Genomic DNA, 20,382 nt, shown 5'->3' on the forward strand with positions numbered 1-20,382 from the left:
TGCTTATTTTTTCTTTATTCCCCCACCATCCAGCGCTATGATGAACTATCTCTCCTTCTTCAATCTCTCTTTATAACGATTATAAATATGTATACTGGGGAAAGGAAAATTGATTGTTATAATTGACTGTTAAATAATTGAATTAACTGATTTAATTGATTTATTAATAATAGTGATAGTTATACTTTGATTAGATATATAGGGAAAATAGTAAGAACATTAAGTATTATTTAATTAATAACTATAGGATTTTATATATTAATATTATAATTCATTGTGCGATCACAATTAATCCACTTGGGGATGAATGTAACACTGTTTATGTTTAAGAATATTTAAAATAAGGTTAGACAATACATATATTTATTTATAATATTTAAATATAGTTGGATTTGGATATAATATTTATATATATATTTTTATTATGTGAAGTTATGTATAGAGGCTGAGCATTGAGACCTTACAAAATTATATATGTGATTTAGAATTTGGATTTAAAATAATATAGTGATAATATTTTTATCTATAAGAACTTATACTCCAGTAACCAGCTAAGAGCAGAGCTATCCAGCAGATAGATAGACCCGACATTAACAACTATGTCGGCAACAGCTTCGCCCATGGCACTAAAAAACATTGAAGAAACATTACCAGTGGAGAAACAAGCTAACATCTTGAATGCCAACATCTAATCAATTCTGCTGACTTTACAGGAATCGATGATGAAGCTGCAAGAAACAATGATGAAAAACCATAATGAGACCAGAGCAGATATCAATGAACTAAAAGAGGAGATGGGGAAATTAAAAGCAGAAATGAAAGCGGATATCTCCAAAGTAGAGGACAAAGTTGGATTATTACAGCAGGCCTTGGAGAAAAATGAAGCAACAATAAAAGAGGTAGAGAAAAGGACTGAACGAACTGAAAGAAAATTAGAAAGGGTAGATGAAGAATTAAAGAATGCGAGTAAAGAGATGGAGGACTCACTGGTTTACCTAGAGATGGATAAGGCTGCTACATACTTGAGATTCCAAAATGTAGTGGAATCCAAAGAAGAAGACTTGGAACAACTAATGGCAGGAATATTGGCTGGACTATTGGAAAAGATGACATCTTGAGGGAGTTTGATGAAGTTTACAGGGCTAGCACTAATTATGTGAGACACCACAAATGCCCAAGATAAGTCCATATACAATTTGCAAAAAGGAGTGTCCAGGATATCATATATAGGATGTCAAGAGATGAAACAATCACATACAAAGGCAAAGAAGTCTTGGTTCTCAAACAAATACCAAGAAGAGTAAGAGAACAAAGATGAGATTATAAATTCTTAGCAGCTTACCTAAATCAGAAAAGAATTGTATTTAAATGGCTAATCCCAGAGGGGATGTTAGTTTCTTGAGATGAAAGGAAAATCAAAATAGATTCCATGGAAAAGGCCCAAGAATTTTATGAGCGATTGGTAGGCCCGGAAGACCAGAGCAGTAAGGATGAGCTGGAAACGAACTCCCAGGAAGATCAAGGCTATCATAAGAACAGAGATGGAACTTTAGGAAATCAAGGTAATACTCAAGAGAGAAGAAAGGACACATCTTCAGACACAAGGAGAGACTGGAGCCATTACAAGACAAAGAGAGAAACAGAACTAATTAAATGAAAGAAGAAAAGAAACTACTATCAATTAATATAAATGGTTTAAACTCGACGATAAAAAGAAGGATAATAGCCAAACTAATCAAACAAAATGCTGATACAGTATGTCTACAAGAAACTTATATAAAGAAAACAGGTGAAAAATACTTAGAACGTCTGAAATTAGGGAAGCTATTCACCACACCAGCAGATGCGGGGAAAAAGAAAGGGATTGCAGTATATGTTAAAGAAGATTTGAAAGCAGATTTAATATGGTTGGATTCTGAGGGAAGAACTCTGGTTTTGCAGATCTGGATTAACGCTATCCCAATTCTCTTAGTGGTAATCTACGCCTCGAATGGAAATCAAAAAGAGATTTTTAAGCATCTTTATGGAAAAATAGTAGGATTGGAAAAAAGAAATATTTTTATCATAAGAGACTTTAATTCTATAGCTGATTATCAAAAAGACCACAGTAATGGGGGGAAGAACAAAGGGGGGAAAAGAGAGCTTCCCAAGATATGTATGGAAATGATGAAGGAGTTAAATTTGATTGACATATGGAGAAGATTATATCCTGAGGAAAAACAATTTACATTCTATTCAAATTCTCATCAAATATGGACATGAATTGATATGTCATGGATGAATGTGGAAATAGCAAATGAGATAAAAGGGATTGAAATTTTACTCAATGAATGGGCAGATCACAATCCAAATCAGATAATATGGAAGGGTAGGGAAAAACCCAAGAAAAGATGGACGTTAAATACTCAGTTAATAAGAGAAAAAGAATATACCAACAAACTCAAGGAGGAATTAAACTATTTTTTAAAGGAAAATGATAATGAAGCAACTACGAAACAAAACATTTGGGATACAATGAAGGCAGTAATAAGAGGTATAACAATCTCTTATAATGCCAAGAGGAATAAGGAAAAATACCCCCAGCAAAACAAATTGCAACAAAAAATTAAGGAATTAGAAACTCAATTACAGAGTACCCCAAAGGATTCAAAATTGCAAAATCAGATAACAATAACTAAACATAAATTCAATTTAATTGAACAAGAGAGAATGGTTATAAATTTGAATACAACTAGACAAACTTATTTTGAGCATGCCAATAAGCCAGGGAGATGGCTATCATACAGACTTAAAAAAAGGAAAGAAAAGAGATTGATATACCAGCTAATAGATGGAAAGGGAGATATACAACAGGAGATAGAACAGAAAAAAGAAATTGCCCATAAGTATTTTGAAGAGTTATATAAAATGGAAGAAGTGAATGAAGATAGGATAAGAAACTATTTAGATGAAATGAAGGATAAAGCAACTGGGGAAGAAATGGAAGAATTATTAAACAAAGACATTACTTGGTTCGAATTGAAATCAGCAATAGAGAACCAGAAAAACAACAAATACCCGGGACCAGATGGGATCCCAGGGGAGCTGTACAAGGCAATAGCAGAACAAATAGGACCTCTTATGGTGGAAGTTTTTAATGACGTCTTATTGGCAGCCAGGATGCCGGACTCATGGAGGGGGGGAATTGATTTCGCTGATCCCGAAGGAGGATTTGGATCCCCGATATATACAAAATTATAGGCCGATTTCATTGTTAAATACTGATTACAAAATATTTACTTCTATTATAGCAAGTAGACTAAAAAGAATGTTAAATGAGCATGTACATGAAGACTAAAATGGATTTCTCCCAACCAGACAAATCAGGAATAACTTAAGAATATTATTAGATGTTTTAGTATTTTACAAAGCCCACCCTGAAAACAAATTGCACTTATGTTTTTAGATGCAGAGAAGGCCTTCGATAGTTTAAATTGGCAATTTTTAATCCAAAAAGTTTATAATATGAATTTAGGCAACCAAATTTGAAAATATTATAACAACCATTTATGATACACAACAGGCTAATATTATAATAAACAGGGAATATACCCGCCCAATAAAAATAGAAAAAGGAGTCAGACAGGGCTGCCCACTCTCACCCCTGCTCGTCATGTTATCACTAGAAGCATTATTAATGCGAATTAGACAGAACTCAGACATAAAAGGATTAAAGGTTAAGAAAAAGAAGAATATAAGTTGCAAGCGTTTGCAGATGATATGATTTTTTTCATTGAAGAACCAATAGAAAGAGGACAAAAATTGATGAATGAATTAGAACAATTTGGAGCAGTGGCAGGACTAAAAATTAATAGGAAGAAAACAAAATTAATGACCAAAAATTTAACAGAAAAACAGAAATTAGAACTAGAAGAAGTTATGGGAATACAAGTGATAAAGAAAGTTAAATACTTAGCAATATGGTTGACAGCACATTGTAAGACACTTAAGGAAAATAATTATGATAAATTGATACAACAGGTAAAGAAGGATTTAGAAACATGGGACAAGCTGCAACTTTCATTATTAGGCAGGATTGCTGCTATTAAAATTAATATTCTTCCACAATACCTCTATATACTTCAGACGATCCCAATCAACGTACACAATTTTTTTTGAAGAAATTAATAAAATAACTGTAAAATTCATCTGGCAAGGGAAAAAACCTAGAATAAACTTAAAGGCAATGCAGGATATGAAGAGCAGGGGAGGGCTGGCACTTCCAAATTGGGAGTTGTATTATAGTGCAGCCTCTTTAGTATGGAATGGGTGAATTTAACCAATAAGAGAATATTATTCTTAGAAGGCCATGACTTGCAGAGGGGGTGGCATGCTTTTTTATGGGATGTTGGGAAAACTAGCCAGAAATATTTTCACAGACACCTAATCAGAGATTCATTATTGACTAATTGGATGAAAATATGGAAAAAACACTATTTAAAAATACCAATTTGGATCTCAACAATGGAAGCGATGATTCAAACAATAATCTGGATATTACTAAAATGATTAAATATAAGGACCTATTGGATATGCAAGGAAATCTGAAATTGTGGCAAGAACTTCAAGATTGGGGATTAAAAATTGATCAGTGGGCATATCTTCAAATTCAAAGTAGATATAAACAGGACAAGAAAGAATTTGGAATTAACAATAAACTCCAGCAATTAGATAAAATTTTATTAGGATCAGGCAAAAAAAATATATTTTTTTAAAATAATTATTTATTAGAAGTAGAATTAGAAGAAGAAATTGGAAAAGGGAACATGATAGCCTGGAGTAGGAATATAGGACATAGTATCACCATAACAGAATGGGAAAAGGTCTGGGGTAGAAATAATAAAATTACAAAATTGGTAGGATACAAAGAAAATAAAACATATAAAATGTTTTATCAATGGCACCTTCCTCCTTCGAGATTAGTGAAGATCACCCCAATATGAGTCCGAATTGCTGGAAATGCAAAAAAAAAAAAAAAAAAAGAGGGAACTTTCTTCCATATGTGGTGGTCCTGTCCAGAAGCTCAAAAATATTGGCAGAAAATTAGAAATTGGCTGGAGGAAATGACAAGAGAACAGATCAAATTCAAACCAGAGTCCTTTCTATTAGGGATCTTTTATAAACAAATACCCAAAAAAGTGAAATATGTATAATAATACATATTTTGACAGCGGCCAGATTGGCTTTTGCACAATGTTGGAAACAGCCTCATGTTCCATCAGAGGAGATGATTATTCAAAAAATCTCAAGTTGTGCAGAAATGGACAAGTTAACCTTGGCATTAAAAGATAAAGACACTTCAATATACTACAACAGCTGGAACTGCTGGTACAAATGGATAGACCAAAGATAGATTTCACACTAAAAGGCAAAAGAGGGTAGGATAGAACTGTAGTAGTGATATACAGGTATATGTAAGGATTAAGTGTGTATATGACATAAAATAAGGATAAAAAGGAGGTCTCACAAACTGTTGAAGATAAAAATGTTTTTAATTGTTTTCGATCTTTCTTTCTATTTTCTTCTTCCTTTCTTCTTTTCTTTTTCTCTCTTACATTTATGTATGTGTTGTTGGTCTGTTTTAATTGTAAAATCAATAAAAATTATTTTAAAAAAATATAAAGTAGCTACTAGTCAGGATTTTGTACCCATTCCAGAGCTACCTCAGGAGAAACCCCAAATCCCATCGCTGGCAGAGTGGATAACCCAGCTCCAGCTTACCTGGCTGGTTACCCATAGATGATGCTCATAAGAAGCCCATAAGAAGCAGGCAGACAAGAAGAGAAAAACTACCAACTGGGGGATAAGGTCTTCTTGTCTACGAAGTACTTACAGACCACCCAGGAGTGTAAGAAATTGGGACCTAAGTATGTTGGTCCTTTCCCAATTGTACAGGTTGTGAATCCTGTCGCTGTGCAGTTAGAACTGCCAAAAAACCTTAGAGGATCCACCCTGTATTTCATGTTAGGGTTACTGAAACCTGAACCTACCTCCCCTCTGCAACCTAAACAGCCCTCCCTCCAGTTCCCCTCCTAATTGAAGGGAAACAACATTTTGAAATTAAGGAAATTCTGGACTCCTGGAAACAGGAGGGGAAGCCTCCAGTATTTAGTTGTTTGGAAACATTTTCCTCCTTCTCAGTTGGAATGGGTTAATGACTGTAAAACTTGTATAATCATTTCACTCTAAATATTGTGATAAACCTTGATATAATTTTGTATGTAACTTATTTGCTCTTATTTGGAATATTTCTTTCCCTGTTACTTTCCTATGTATTCTTTTCCAGGGCTACACCTCTTTTGCAGGAGGGCCGAATGTCAGCCTCCAAGAAGTTTTCCAGACATCTTTTGCTGCTTGACTCTTGCCATCTGCCATGGAAATGGGGGGAAGGGTAATTTGGTGTTGAGGAGGGAAAGTGCTGGCGGGTGAAGATGTGTAAACTGAAAAGGATGGGACGCTTTTCTGCTTATTGTGCAACTGCATACTCTTATCTTTTCTAGGCCAAGGTCAACTGTCTTGGCATACCAGCTGTGTGAGGCACTACCTGAAGATGTACCCCACATGGCATTATACAGACCTCAGATTGGATGTCCAGTTTCAACTCCTGGGGGAGGGAATTTGGGATAACTTTCAATATGCAATTTCCATGCCTATTTGTCTCAGAACTTGCTTTCCTTTTGTTGCTATAACTTCAAATCAGCAAAATAAAGTATTTCTATTTTAATGGAGCCTAAGGTTTTCTTTCTTGGGTTTTGAATGGAGGCACAGCTGACAGGTGGTTTTTCAAAATGCAACTGGATTTTCCCTTGAAGACATTTTGCTTCTCATATAAAAAGCTTCTTCAATTCTGTGAACGTCCAGTTGCCTTTTGAAAAAGCACCTTTGGGAACACTTAGCAATGGAAGTTCCTGTCCCAATCATGGTTTAAGTTGGGGACTACCTGTACAGAAGCCTCCAGTTGTTGCAATGTGTAGAGAGCCAGTTTGATTTAGTGGTTAAGGCACCAGACTAGAAAGCAGGACATCATGACTTCAAATCCCACCTTAGCCATGAAAGCTGATTGGGTGACTTGGGCCACTCTCTCCCTCTCAGCCCAACCCAGAGTTCTTGTTATGGGGAGGGAAGGAGGAGGAAGGTGTGTTGGATTGGTTTGCCACTTTGAATTATTTGTAAAAATAATGAGGGATGCAAATAAAATAAACAATAAAATAAAATAAAATATAAGATAAAAATTGCAACCCAGATCTCTGGATGTTAAAACAAAGAATCCCGGGCCAAGCCCCAGGTTGTGTTACTCTCTATAGAGAAATCTCTCATCATCTACTGAATAATTGGAGATTTTTTGCAATTGAGAATTGTCTAGCTATCTGCTATCTGCAATCTGCCATAGTTCTTGAGTCCAAACACCCACCACAAAATATATTTGTAATGAGGCCAAATCTGGACATGGTAGCAAGGCCTTTTTGCATATGGTCATCTGTGGACAAGATGTTCTTTGCTGAAAGACTGAACTTTGAACAACCCTCCCAGATTCATTCCTTTAGTATTCCTGCCAACCAAAGTCATGATAAGAAGGACTAACTAGATTTGTTAACAGTTACAAACACTGACTAGTTAAAAAAAAAAGAAATCATTTATCATGAATATGTAAGGACAAAGAACAGGCTGGTTGTCACATTCTGAGCCAACAGAGAGAACCTTAATGATGTCCTTAATAGAGTGTTGTCCAATAGAAAAGGATTGGGCAAGTCCAAAGTAGATGATAAAACGAATGCTTTAAAATTTCCAGGGACAACTAATAACAGCAGTGAGAATTAATGAGTCTGCAGGGCTTTAGAGATAATCTGCACTAGGACTTGAGCTGTCTCCTCTTGTTGGCAAGATCACAGATTTTTGCTGGCTTTATTTGGGAGTTAAAACATTCATTCTTTCTCTTGGGAGACAGACACAGGCTGTCTGCCTATCTGGTCTACTGCTGAGGCATTAAGTTGATCAAGGGGATAAGAAGTTGGGGGAAAATAAGAGATTCCATTTTCTCTTGATTGTTGGGTGCTCACATTGGTTTCATTTTACACCTATATTGACCAAACTACCCCAATCTCAATCTGACAAAGTTGCCTTTCAGGGAGATGGGTGTCAAACAAATGTACTAAATGAATAAGTCAACTCTCTAAAGATTGGCTGCAATCATCATAAAACTCACTAAGAATAGTAGGAAGAATAATTTCTTTCTTAAACATTTTTAGCTTTGTATCTGACATTTCTCCTGCAAGTTGAATCAGTGGTTGGATTGTGATGGAACTGTAATGATAAGGTGGATTTCCAGGAGAGAGGGGGTGTATTCCAGAGGAGTAAAATATAACTCAGCCCGGATGTGTGAGAGAAAAAGGATGAAGACAGCACCTCTCCAATAGTTTCCGGAGTATATTGTAGATGCAGACAGTAGAGTCTTCAGTTTGACAAGATTTTATCTATAGGTGTGAAACAATAAAGAGCCCAACTTGGAAGAATCTCCATGTGTCATTCTTGGCATTAGACCTTACCAGGATGTAGATAACATCATAGCTGATGGACAGGTTGGCTTTGTATTGGATGCTTGACACTGGGCCAGTGTTCAAACTTTGGTAAAGAAATATATGCATAAATCAGAATTAGCCCCATTTGCAGCATCTATGGATTTCAAACAAGTCTTTGATTCAGTCTTTGGGAGAATCTTTGGCAGAAGTTTAAGACCACCCTTTTTAATAGTCCATCAACTGTTTATTTTCATAAATAAACCACAAATTACAGATCAGACAGAGACCTAAGAGGGACAATTTTTGGAAGCCATACGAAATAAGACGATAAAGCAAATGTATATTATTCTCTCTACTGCTATTTTAATTATTATATACAGGATCAATTTCATGCTGGGATCTTTAAACAGAGCATCTTCCCTCAACCAAAAATCCAGAGCTGTTGATACAGTCATTCTGGCATAGCTTCCAAAGGGGTTGAGGAGAACATTGAAGGCATTCTTCCTTGGTTGGGAAAATCACTTGCAGCAATTTTGTTCTGATCAAATTAAGATCTTGACTTCTTGAAGAAGATCAAATATGTTAGTTGAAAGACTGATGAGCATAGATATGCTTTAAACACTAGAAGGTTTGCACCAGATTTGCAACATTCATACATTTTAGGATTTTCAGAATGATCAAAGGATGAATGATTGGATGGATTGATGGATAGGTGGGTGGGTAGATAGTGCTAGTTGAGCTAAATTTGTAATCTCTTTGTTAAACTATTTATAATCAAAGAGTGATCAAAAATCTAACTAAGTCTATGCAATCATCTTACTATGAAGCTATTTAATCTAAATTTGTGGAAAAGGATATACAGGATATAAATGTGTCTATCATCTATCTATCTATTTTTTATCTCTATCTAACAATTTTATTAAAAGATTTCACAATTACAAAGTTTTTAAAAATACAAAACATAGAAGAAATAGAAGAGTATGAAAGAGTAAAATAAAAAGTGAAGAATAACAAGAACTCGAGAAAACAGCTTTCTAAAGAAATGATTTCCAATCTTCTTTGAAGCAGTTAGAAATGTGGCAATTACTGTAGAATGGGAGGGGGGAGGTGGTAATTACCACATTTCTAACTGCTTCAAAGAAGATTGGAAATCATAAACAGAAAATTTAAATCCTGAAATCAGCCGTCCATCTTTACCCATTTGCAGCAAAAAAATCTATAAATGTTTTCAGTATAAAAGTAGTTATAGTTCACTCCTTCATCAAATAAATCAATATAGTGTTTGGCCGTCTATAATAATGAAGTGGGGTTTGACTCAGATTGAGAAGACATGACTTAGATTTATATTTTGATTTTCACTCACAAAGGCTAGACTTTTCACTTGGTTGATAAGTAATTGTTTTTTTAGATGTGCAAATCTCATAGGTGTTCTCCTGAGGCGTTGCTAAGCAATGATCAGGCTAGAAGCCAAGATACTTGTAAGCAGAACAGAACAGAAAACTTAAATACAATTAGGGCACCAGATCGATAAGTTCATTCCAGCTGGGTCCTTAGATCAACATTTTTTAAAAGTTTGTTTGTTTTGCCATCAAGCTCCAATATTTAACAATATTTAACAGAATTCTCAAACCTCAATTGTGCATGATTTCTGATGCCCTAAAAAGTATGTTCTGATCATAATGGAGCAGTTAGAGATTTATTCCACCAGTGTTTCTCTAGAAATTCATTCAAATGGCTCTTAATTACACTGTTTCCTCTGGGGAAATCAGACAAATTTTGTGTACATCGTATTTTTCTCCAACTGCAATCTCATGAACTTCTAACCATCACCAGAAGGACACCTAAACTGAACCCTTCCCGAAAACTTTATTTGGCTGTACCAGGAGACTACTGGGATATTTTAAGTGTAAAAAGCTAAATTGACTCCTATGGTCCAGCCTGTGTCACTACAACTCTGTAATTATTTTCCGTAATGTTGGTCAGTGACTGTGATAATAAAAGACTTGTAATCTCAATACCTCTGGAGAAGTCTGATTGCAAATGGCTATATTAAGCAATAGCTAGCTCTTTCATCTCCTCTGCACCCTGCTGCTACCACTGATTGCAAACGGATGTCGAAGCCACACACATCAGGGTGGGGAGGCCAGATGCTATATGAATATTTCTGCTAAATCTCCATATGTGTTAATGTTTTCCTCTGTGACTCTGCTTTAAAAACAGTTTCCAACTGGGATATCAGCGGCAAAGATGATTTGCCAAGAACACAGAGAGAAAACATTTGAAAATGAATTATTAACAGATTGACCCTTCCCTTGCTGGTAAAGTACATAGCTGTTCAAGGAGTTGGACTTTTTCTGAAAAAGAAAAAAAAAAAGATGAAGTCTAACTTTGAGATGTAACAAGGAATAAGGTGCAGTGCTGGATTTTAAGTGCTTGCTAGCACATGTCCAGAAATGCAGCCCAATCTGATTATTTGAAGCTGCTTTTCAGAGATGTTCTTCGGGACAGGGAAAAAGAGAGGTTTAGGTTTCTCTTAAGCGGGGACTTCAAAGTAACACACTCAAAATGGCATTTGACTTCACATTGTGAGGCTGGTCCTTCTCTGCGGCACACAGACATAATTTCTTGTTTTGCAGGTAGTCCATTCTTAGCATGTCATCCCTGCTGCGTATCTGTTCAAAGTGCAAAATGTCACTTGGAACCAGGGGTGTTAATCATGACTGTTTCAGCTTTCAAGGCAAGCAGAAAGAACTTCAGAAATGAGACACCAAAGAAAGTGCCATTGCTGTGAATTTCACTCTGCCTTCAAAAGGGCCCTGCTGCTCCTTTGTTTCCTATAATAATTCTCACTCCCCCCCTTTCAAGTGTTAAGCCCCCTCACACTGCATAGTATATTACAGGGTTTGTATTTATAAAGTTTTACCTGTGCTCATGTTCAATTGCTGGTAGAATCATTGAATGCTGCAAATAGGTTGTGGGTTCCCCACCTCAAACCCTTGATCATCATAATACAATCATAGGATTGGAAGCAGGGGGGGGGGGGTTTCCACCGGAAGAAAACAGGTTCAGTGACCATGCACTTTATAAAAGTTTTTAATATTTGGAATAGGGTTGGTGTTTCTAAATAAACATTGGCAATCACATTTCAAAACTTAAGTTCTCCTGCTTTAAAATAACATCAGAATGCAACTTAGGCCAATCTATTAAAATCTTTCTTCCCAATCTCTTAAAATGACACCAGCCATCTGTCCAATTCATCAAGTCAACATCTGGCTTTTCATTGTTATATAAAAACAAGAACAATTCAAGGATGAAAGTATTGGATATTAAAGGTTACATTTTAAATATTTTTATTCTTGCCTATAAATCAAAGAATAAACTCATTTTCTAGGCATTAGAAAGCTGTCTTTTCAATATGTGCTCCTGAATATTTTTTGGGAAATAACTTGTAATGTATATAGCTATTTATTTATTTTGGGAGAGAAGAAGATACAGTATCACTAAAAATGGCAGAAATGAAAATATTGATTAAAAACCAGGAGCCAAAAACTGGAGCCAGTGAATGCTTCCTCTCAAAGGTTTTGCAAGCACTGCAGAACTCAATTTCCAAGCCAGCTTTTCCCATCAACATTTTAGAGAATTGATCTGACAGCCAACTAAGCAAGCAATGTTGAGATTAATATTACCGCCTACAATGGACAATATGTCTTCTTTAGCGATAACTAGCTGAAAAAATACTCTAAACATTCCATTTTTGTGTGCAATACATCTCAGCATAGAGGCTTCCTTTCCTTTTTCCTTTCCTTTCCTTTCCTTTCCTTTCCTTTCCTTTCCTTTCCTTTCCTTTCCTTTCCTTTCCTTTCCTTTCCTCCCTTCCGTCCTTCCTTCCCTCTCCTAATACTTGTCCTTGTGTCTGTGGATGTGTGTGTAGATGTGAGTGCCCATGTGAGAAAGAACACCACATGGATAACCTATCTGGAAACAGAACTAAAGGGCTACAGCATTTTACCATCTATTATAGCATAACAACAGGTCAAAGAAGTTGTCAACTAATATTAGGATTTACCTAAAATCTCTGTCCTGGCTTTTTACCATTTTTAGTGATTTTATCCCAAGATACCAACACACACTTTTACTTGCCGAACTAACATTCCACCTTCAAAAACATTGTAACATTCTAACCACTGAGCTGTGGTGGCAACTGGTTAGAATGCAGTATTGCAGGCTAATTCTGCCAACTGCCAGCAGTTCGATTCTCACCAGCTCAAACTTGAGCTGAGACAATCTCAGTGTCACTAAGCCATTGAGCCATCACACCTATGTTCTACCTATAATGATATCTGGGAATGGCCATAAAAAGAGATGCCAGCTAGGAAACAATCAGATAAGAGACAGAATAGCCCACAGCTGTGAAAGGGCAGAGAAAGAAATTTTAACTTATCAGACTCCTAAACGGGATGGTAGGAGATTTGCACTTTCAGACTTGTAAGATTTAGCTGAGTTTTATAGATGACGGAGCACAGTTCCTGTTTTTCATTTTGGAAAGGTGTTATTGGATCACAAGGAACTTCATTCTGATCTAGCAGCTATCTTGCTTTTCATTGGAATAGTATAAAATCTAACTTTAAAAAACAATATATACAAACACACTGAGCTAGAAAAAAACTAGCACAACAGGATCCCTAGTAAAGAAACAGGCTGTGTTTCTTGAGTGGCAACTTCCTCTGAGCTTGCAAGCGTTTCCACATCCATTCTGCAGGGATGGGAAATTTATTTTTGCATGCTTCTTTTTTAAGGATCTAGCCTCAGTGAAGAGCTGCACTCCAGAAACCCAGCTAAGGACAGTCAGTTCTTTGAGAACAGCTCTGCTGTTTGTTTTTTAATCTAATAACAGAAATGCCCGGGTGTCTGGTTGTTGTCAAAGGTTGAAGTTCAGCTTTGCCTTGTTCAATATGTTCATCTGAGATAACTCACACCTTGACAGTTGAGACTGACATTCACCTATGAACACAAAAGGGCATTTTTTTGCTATTCCAGATGCTGTGACAAGATATCAGGACTATACAAGACAGGAGAGGAGGGACAGAGAGACAGACAAACAACATTCAAGTTGGATGCAACAAGGAAATCCAGGTGAGTTAGCCTTACGTGGAAAAGGCATTGTTTTGCTTCTCACAACGGATCCCTTTGCAATTGTTGGGTTCTTCGGAGGCACTCGTCTCATAATAGAAATAAAGCTGGTTGAGTCCATTGGCGAAAGCTAGCAGCACCAGGCAGTAAATGAAGAGGAACTTGAGTATGTCTAGCAGCATACGTCCCAGAGAGATCTGCAGGGGTCCCAGGTGAGAGTTTGCTGTAAACAGGGAGATGAGACGCAAGGAGCTTAAAATGTTTGAAATGGCAAAGAGGGCTTCTGCTATTAGGGTTGGATGCCACATTTCCCATTCCTCCCTTGGACGGGAACCATTGTACTGCAAGAAATAATAGGGGGAGGGGAGGGAAAGGAACATAGGTGAATGCTTGCAAGTCAACTCTTGAAGGCACATTATTTCATGTTGTTAAAACATTCCGCTCATTGTCTCTCTCTCTCTCTCTCTCTCTCTCTCTCACACTCTCACACACACACACACACACACACACACGTAAACAGGTAGACTAGACAAATTACATGAAAACGAAAGACTTTGCTGCCAAACAGAAAGGGTTATTTCCCTCTAGTTCACTCCCTCCCTCCAAGGCCTTCCCACACAGATAGCCCTAGACTTACAGCATTGTTTAATGACTGTTCAAAGTTATAACAACACTGAAAAAGTGATCTGATCATTTTTCACACTTATGACCAGTGCAGCATGCCCACGGTCACATAATCAGAATTCAGACATCTGGCAACTAAATTATGACGGTTGTAGTTTCCCAAGGTCATGTGGTCAACCTTTGCCATCTTCTGACAAGCAAAGTCAATGGGAAAGCCAGATTCACTTGACAAACATGTTAGTAACTTCACAACTGCAGTAATTCACTTAACAATTGTGTCAAGAAAGGTCATAAATTGGGGCAAAATTCACTTAATTGTCTCACTTAGCAACAGAAATTTTGGGCTCAATTGTGGTCATGTCAAGGACTACCTGTACTTGGTTCCCAATGCATGTCATAGCAGACCAAAACAAGCAGGCCATCTTTCCCTTCCATTAGAACATAATTCTGATGACCAGGCTTGATAAATTATCCTATGATTAAAGAACAAACCCAAGGAAGCCTCCTCCAGTCATTAGGAGTGTGCATGAAACAGGAACTGCACCTTATTTCAAGCTGAGAACAAAACAGCCCCATCAAAATGTCACTTTGGAACAATTAAGTTGGCTGGCTTCCACTGGAACAAACCTCAAAACAGCTTGAGGCATTTTATTTCAACCTGAACCTCAAAACATCAGTGTCAGAACCCATCAATTTTGTTCTGAGCTTAGCGTACTTAAAAGGGGCAGGGTGATCTCAAAACATTTTGAGTTTGAAATAAATGTGTTTGAATTTTGCTTGCCAAGAAAAGCAAGTGGAGTACTCAGGTGGGAGAAGTCTGTCAAATATTCTCCAAAGGGAATTCAACAAGATTTTTGGGGGATAGGGTATGTCTCATTGACTGTTGCAATAAATATTTAACATTGTAGTCTTTGGAAATAATCGAGAAATAAGTTATATATTCCCTGGAAGGAAAAAATTCTTTTCTGCAAAATTTTACTTCTGTACCAAATCAACTGTTGGAGGAAACAAACATCTAAGGTGAAATAATGTGTTTTTTTCTTTCTTCCTTAATGAAACTATCTGAGGAGTTCTGGAGAACAGTAGAACATATCATTGTCCATTACTCTGGACAATTCCAGTAGTTTTGGGTGCTTCATCACTGGAGGTTTTTAAGAAGAGATTGAACAATCATTTGTCTGAAATGATATAAGGTCTCCTGCCTTATACCTTTCTTGATTAGGTTGTTGTTTGAGCAGTAAGAACCCTTCCACCAACACTAACAAGTCAAGCCATTTGTATATAAGGAGAAAGCAAACTCTACTCCCTTCTAGCCAGGGGTGGGATTCAAATTTTTTAACAACTGGTTCTGTGGGCGTGGCTTAGTTGGTGGTCATGGCTTGGTGGTCATGGCTGGGCGTGGTCAACTCAATATCACTCACATCGAGGCATGCATCTCCTCACCTGGCCTCTCATGACTGTGGGGATGCTGCAACAGTCGTAAGTGTGAAAAACAGTCATAAGTCACTTTTTTCAGTGCCATTGTATCTTTGAATGGTCACAAGCAAAGTACCAGCAAAGGAGGAAAAAAAATTCCAGAGAAGTTCCTGAGACAGGAAGTCCAGTCCTACCAAGAATGTAATAAGGGTTAACGGAGAGGCAGTTTCTGTAAGCAACACCAGAATGTTTCCTTCCTGCCTTCCTTATAGGATTAGACCAGTAATTTCTTCTAACAACAGGTTCTCCAAACTGCTTAGAATGTTAACAATAGGCGAATAGGTGCGAACCTATAGAGTCCCACCCCTGCTTCTAGTATTGATGAAGTTACCTAGAGCATTGGTGAAGTTACCTAGTTGGGTAATGAAACATCTGCAAGGAAACAACCATGCTCAAAAAGCACCAAGGAGTCCACAATTCAATCCTGAACTACAAATATTCTCTTCTTTTGACAATTATAATGGCAGGGTTTACATGATATGGTCCCAATGACTTTGCAACCATTTTTCTCCAAAGAATTATTTTTGGTCTTTGCCTAGCAAAACACTGCAGACATTTGAAGTAAAGGAATCTTCCACTGAAAGCTGAGCCAATAGATAGCAGTTCATTTCAAGAGAAAGTAAAACGGCTGCCATCAATATGACTGCTTCATTGAGAATCTCTCTCTCTCCATCCCTCCTTCCCCCCACCTCTCTGAAAGAAATTATTGTACTCTAGAGCTATGGAGCAAATATTTTGCTTACTTTTTAAGGTCAGATAGTGTATTCCCCACCCCACCCCACCCTTCCACTTGGGAAAAATACAAATGGATTTGTTTTGTTTTGCCTCTGACCAAGACATAAATTCAATTGAGTTATAGGAATGGAGAATACTTAAACTTCTTTATAAAAAGAGTAATTCTTTTCCAGCACAGAGGATCTGAAATTGCATACGAACCTGTTTCTACATGACTTCTAATTGTTTCTGACAGTTCTGACTGTTCTCTACATCTGTGAACGTCATGGGTTGAACTTGATTTGTAGAAGGCCCTTAGAAAACTCACTTTTAACACTTTACTAGGTCTTCATCCAAAAGTTACAAGAAGAGACTGAGAGCTAAAATGAATGCCAGGAGGGCCTTAGGATACTAAATACGTCTTATGGTCCCTGACAAATTTCTTCCCAATGTGCTTGGTTCATGGTCAGTGTGTCTGCTGAATACAACAAAGGATGAACATGATTAAATCATTTTCCTACCCAGGATTTTTGTTTTAGAGGGAGAGAAGGAGGAATAAACTGAAGGACAAACTCTAATGAGTTCAATTTAATTAAGGAAACATTTCAGTGACTCATCTTTCACTTGTCCTGGATAGTTTTGGCTCTTTCTTGCCAAAATGCTCAAGGCAGCCTTCCAAATCCTAATGAATGTCAACAAGACAAGATGTCAGCAGTCCGAGGTAGATCTGAGTGAAAGATGACCAGGTGAACTAATTCAACCTTACTGTAAAGGTACATTAACAGAATCTTGTAAGTCTGATAGTTACAAAACTTCTGTCATCTCTTTTACAGAGTGAAAAGTTAGGGAGGTTCCTTTCTGAGTGTCTGTTTGTTTTTGTAGTCTATTCCCTTTCTTATCTGATTATTATGTGGTGGCACAGTGGTTAGAATGCAGTATTGCAGGCTACTTCTGCTGACCGTTGGCTGCCAGCAGTTCAGTTTCAATCCTGACTGGCTCAAGGTTGACTCAGCCTTCCATCTTTCTGAGGTCAGTAAAATGAGGACCCTAATTGTTGGGGGCAATAGGCTGACTCTGTAAGCTGCTTAGAGAGGGCTGTAAAGCACTGTGTCCAGTATATAAGTCTAACTAAGACTGCTATTGCTATTTCCTAAGCAGCATCTCTTCCTCCATTTCTCAAGTCATTCCTACATAACACTACACCTGGACATCACTTATAAGGAGATGGACACTCCTCCCTTGTCTCAGCCATATGTATTCCTCACTCGCAGTTAATGCATGGACCAACTGATCTTATTTGAACTTCTGCTAATGGTTCTTGGATAATTGAAATTTCAATATGTAGAATGAAACTGACTTCAACTTTTGATCTCATTGACCACAGATGATTGCATGGTAAAACATTTAGCAGAAGTTAGTAATGCTATGTGGGAAAGACTTCTGGTTTCTCAGAGGTGACATTATGCGAATTATGAAACTTTTTTTCTGATGTCAAAATATTTCAACTTCAGAACATCCATACAATTCTGGAAACAGTTCATTCTGAGTATGCTGGAAGAGTTCCAGTGGTTAAAAAGAACTGTTCCAACCTCCATTCTAAAATCAGAATAGTTCATTTTAAGGCCAGATCACTCTGTTACTTTCCAAATGATCGATGTCAAGGTTGGAACACTTCTAATTTGTAACATGGTGCATACCTTAAAGTATCATTGAATTTTCCTCACAAAAGGTACAAAATATTTTCAATGTCTAAGAAAGAGCATCTAAGAATATTTTGGTCATCTATACTGAATAGTCAGGAAAATCAGTAAAGAATTGTGTGGCTAAGGCTGATTTCTAGAGCTAAGCGAGAAAAGAAAGAGTCCATTGAAAATATCCTTTTAGGCATCAAAATCCTAAGAAGTTATACATATTCTAATTATTATAATTAGAATCAAACTGGGAGTAGGGGAAGCAAACCAAATCAGAGAGGCTTCGGGGTAGAAATCTACTAAAATATAATAATGTTAATTCTGTATGGAGCATCCTTCAAGAGGGCTCTCAAGAGCAGAGAATTCCCAAAGCTGGAGGCCAACTTTGGGGAAAGTCCTATTAGAAATGGTATAATTGCTATTTTCTCCTGGTTTCACTTCTTGCCCAGGAAAAAGTCTCCAAGGGAAAGACAAATGCAATTAACAGCATTTATTATTGCAAGTTCAGGTTTTCTCAGTTTGGCCACCAGCTGGAATGTAATCCTGAACGGCAGGAGGAATGAGCTTTTTCTCAGAGGGAAAGAGACAGCAGGAGCTTGGAATTTCTGGTAAGCAGGAAGAGAGCAAAGACTTCCTAGTAGTTCACAGAGTGCAAATAGTTGCTTTAGTCTGGCAAGATTCTGTCTGTATAAACAACATAAAGAAACAACTCAGGAATAACTCCCTGTGTCGTTCCTGGTTCTTGACCCTGACGCTAGCATTGGTAACCATCAATGCCATCAAAAACAATGTAATCATATTCTCCTTTTTTCCATTGTCATTCATTAGTGAAAGTGGGTCTCTTTAAGACTGGCAAAGACCCAACATTTTAAGAATTTGTGAACAAGAATGGACTTAGAGATTTCATTCTGCCACCCCCACCCTCTCTGTTCTTCTTTGGAAAATGCCTGAAATACCCACCACCACCAACTAAGTCTTCCTGGCTGAGGAATTCTGGAAGTCCACAAGTCTTAAAGTTGGCAAGTTTGGAGATCCCTGGTCTAGACAAACTCAAACTTTCTAAAGTTGAAAATAGAGTATCCTTGGGGACTTCAATCAGATGTCAGTGATGATGAAACAATTGGACCTCCATCATGGTACTTGGACTTTGGAACTTTTTCTCCCAGAGTATTAAAAAAAAGAAAAAAAAAGAAAAATCCGTTATCTCTCAGTTTAACAATAGTTTCTTGAATCTATCTAATTACTAGAATATAATTGCAAGCTAATTGCATTGCCCTAAATGTTGTGATACATGTTTAAGCTCAACCCATTTGTACAAAAATGAGAAACGTGTGTTAGGTGAGCTTATACAATATGTTATATTAGGGCAAATAGCTCCTCCCCAAAATATATTCTAAGACACAAAAAACCTACATTAAAAGAAATAAACAGGAAAATGCTTGTAGATTTTTGTGCTCCGCTCTCTCTCTTTTAAAATTCAAACTGCTGCTGAAATAATAGGGAAAAAGGGAAGGTTGGAGGAAAATGATAAATTAAATTCAGTCAAATATGATTAAATATGCTTTGCTAAATAACCCACAAGCAGCTGGGTTCACACTGGCATTAAGCCAAAAACCTAACTAAGCATTCTGTGGTTTAGGACAATGGCTGAATCTGGGGTATCTTGCTTTTCTTGGTAGAATCATAAGATAAAAGACTAGAGAAAGTTGGGCCAAAAAAACAAAGGTTTCACCAACCCAATATTGTCCATGAGAGCAATTCAGTGCTTCAGTTTAATCTCCCAATGCTGCTACCCTATGCACCAACACACTTTCAGACCCTGTATTGGATTATTCCACTGACTTATTGTCCAACTAAACTGGTCTCCTTGCATTAGGTGTAGAGATCTTCCAACTTCTGCCCCTTCTACATGCAAGCCATTCTGAATTCTCACTAAACAAGATTCCCTGAGATGCCAAGATCCAAATTATAAATTAAGCTCATGGAATTACAATGAAATCTAGATACTCGTATTAGTCACCTTTTCCTTAATTCTTCCTAATCACATGATCCCAGGATGGTTCAACTGTAACAAATACATGCTTATTGCCAGCTGCCCAAATTTTAATCAAGTCATTATGGAGATGCTGTGGCGGTTGTAAATGTGACGACCAGTTGTGAGTTGTTGTTTTTATTGTTATGGTAGCTTTAAA

General features: G+C 37.1%; 1 protein-coding gene across 2 annotated transcripts in view; it reads right to left on the reverse strand.

The window, feature by feature from the left end:
* The window catches only part of TRPC5 (transient receptor potential cation channel subfamily C member 5), a 271,919-nt gene that overhangs the window by 53,048 nt on the left and 198,489 nt on the right, over positions 1 to 20,382 (reverse strand). For both annotated transcript variants that reach the window (XM_087940859.1, XM_026703135.2), the window contains one exon: positions 13,704 to 14,026. In XM_087940859.1, coding sequence (XP_087796985.1) covers positions 13,704 to 14,026 — 323 coding nt within the window. The remainder of the gene's footprint in view (positions 1 to 13,703; positions 14,027 to 20,382) is intronic.

Source organism: Pseudonaja textilis, chromosome 12, assembly GCF_049901715.1.
Source record: "Pseudonaja textilis isolate UNSWEBS1 chromosome 12, rPseTex1.2, whole genome shotgun sequence".
Classification (NCBI taxonomy): domain Eukaryota; kingdom Metazoa; phylum Chordata; class Lepidosauria; order Squamata; family Elapidae; genus Pseudonaja; species Pseudonaja textilis.